This window comes from Guillardia theta (genome assembly GCF_000315625.1).
Source record: "Guillardia theta CCMP2712 unplaced genomic scaffold GUITHscaffold_53, whole genome shotgun sequence".
NCBI classification, from domain to species: Eukaryota; class Cryptophyceae; order Pyrenomonadales; family Geminigeraceae; genus Guillardia; species Guillardia theta.
This window is the reverse complement of record NW_005434621.1, coordinates 345,399-346,525: the sequence shown is the minus strand read 5'-3', so window position 1 is coordinate 346,525 and position 1,127 is coordinate 345,399. Positions and strand designations below refer to the sequence as shown.

Genomic DNA, 1,127 nt, shown 5'->3' with positions numbered 1-1,127 from the left:
TGATTGCAAGCGACGGAAGCGTCAAGCTTGCGGACTTCGGGCTGTGCGTGCAGCTGACGGAGGAGGTGGACAAGAGGAAGTAAGAAGAGGAGGAGACTCGACGGAGGGAGCGAAGGAGGAGGAGAAGAGCCTGTTAGCTGGGGAGGATGAGAGGAATAGGAGGAATGGGGGGGGACAGAGACACACGGGTGAAAGAAGAGGGGGTGAGGAGGAAGGAGGAAGGGGAGAAAGCAAGAGAGAGTAGGAGAAAAGTTGAACAATTATAAGGTGAAAAGGAGGAGGAGGAGGAGGAGGAGGAGGAGGAGGAGGAGGAGGAGGAGGAGGAGGAGTGAGGATTGAGAAGCAGGAAACTTGCATTTGTCTTACTTGTGTCCCTCAGGTCCATGGTGGGAACACCCTACTGGATGGCGCCTGAGCTGATCCGGTCGGAGTTTTACGATGGTAAGTGTGAAATGAGGTTGAAAGGAGGGATCGGACGAGAAAGGAAGGAGCAGGAGGTAGGACAGGAGCAGGAGAAGGGGAGCAGCAGCAGCAGCAGCAGCAGCAGCAGCAAGGTGTGGAGGACCATGGAAGAGAAAGTAATTTGTTCGTAGCCAAGGTAGACATCTGGAGTTTGGGGATCCTTACAATCGAATGCTTCGAGCAAGAGCCTCCATACTTCCGGTCTCCTCCCCTCCTGACTCCCATATACTTCTAGCTCCCCTCTTCCTACCTCCTGTCTTCCTTGAAGCTCACCTCTCCTCACTCTCCTCCTCTTAGTCGCTCTCCTCTGCTCCCTCCCTCCTTCATGCTCCTCTCGTGCTCCCTTCTTGCTTCTCCCAGCTCCTCTCCTCCATGCTCCCCTCGTAGCTTGTCCCGTGTCAACTTCCTTCTCCACTCTCTTTTTCTTCTCGGTATTTCATTCTCACATCCCGCAGGTTGGAGCCCATGCAGGCAGCTTTTCAGATAGCCTTGAAGGGATCGCCAGGTCTACAGGTGAGGCAAGGGGAGGAGAGAGGAAGAGAGGAAGAGAGGAGAGGAGATGAGGGAAGGGGAGGGGAGAGGGAGGAGAGGAGAGGAGATGAGGGGAGGGAAGGGGAGAGGGAGGGAGGGAGTAGGGGGAGGGGAGTGGAAGGAGGGAGAGCATG

General features: G+C 55.6%; 1 protein-coding gene across 1 annotated transcript in view; it reads left to right on the top strand.

Moving 5' to 3' along the window:
* GUITHDRAFT_141317 (hypothetical protein) overlaps positions 1 to 697 on the top strand; it is a gene marked incomplete at both ends in the record, with an annotated part of 3,438 nt that extends 2,741 nt beyond the window's left edge. The window contains 3 exons of the mRNA XM_005829295.1: positions 54 to 79; positions 380 to 441; positions 495 to 697. Of these exons, the coding sequence (XP_005829352.1) occupies positions 54 to 79; positions 380 to 441; positions 495 to 697 (291 nt within the window). The remainder of the gene's footprint in view (positions 1 to 53; positions 80 to 379; positions 442 to 494) is intronic.
* Positions 698 to 1,127: the final 430 nt, after the last annotated feature.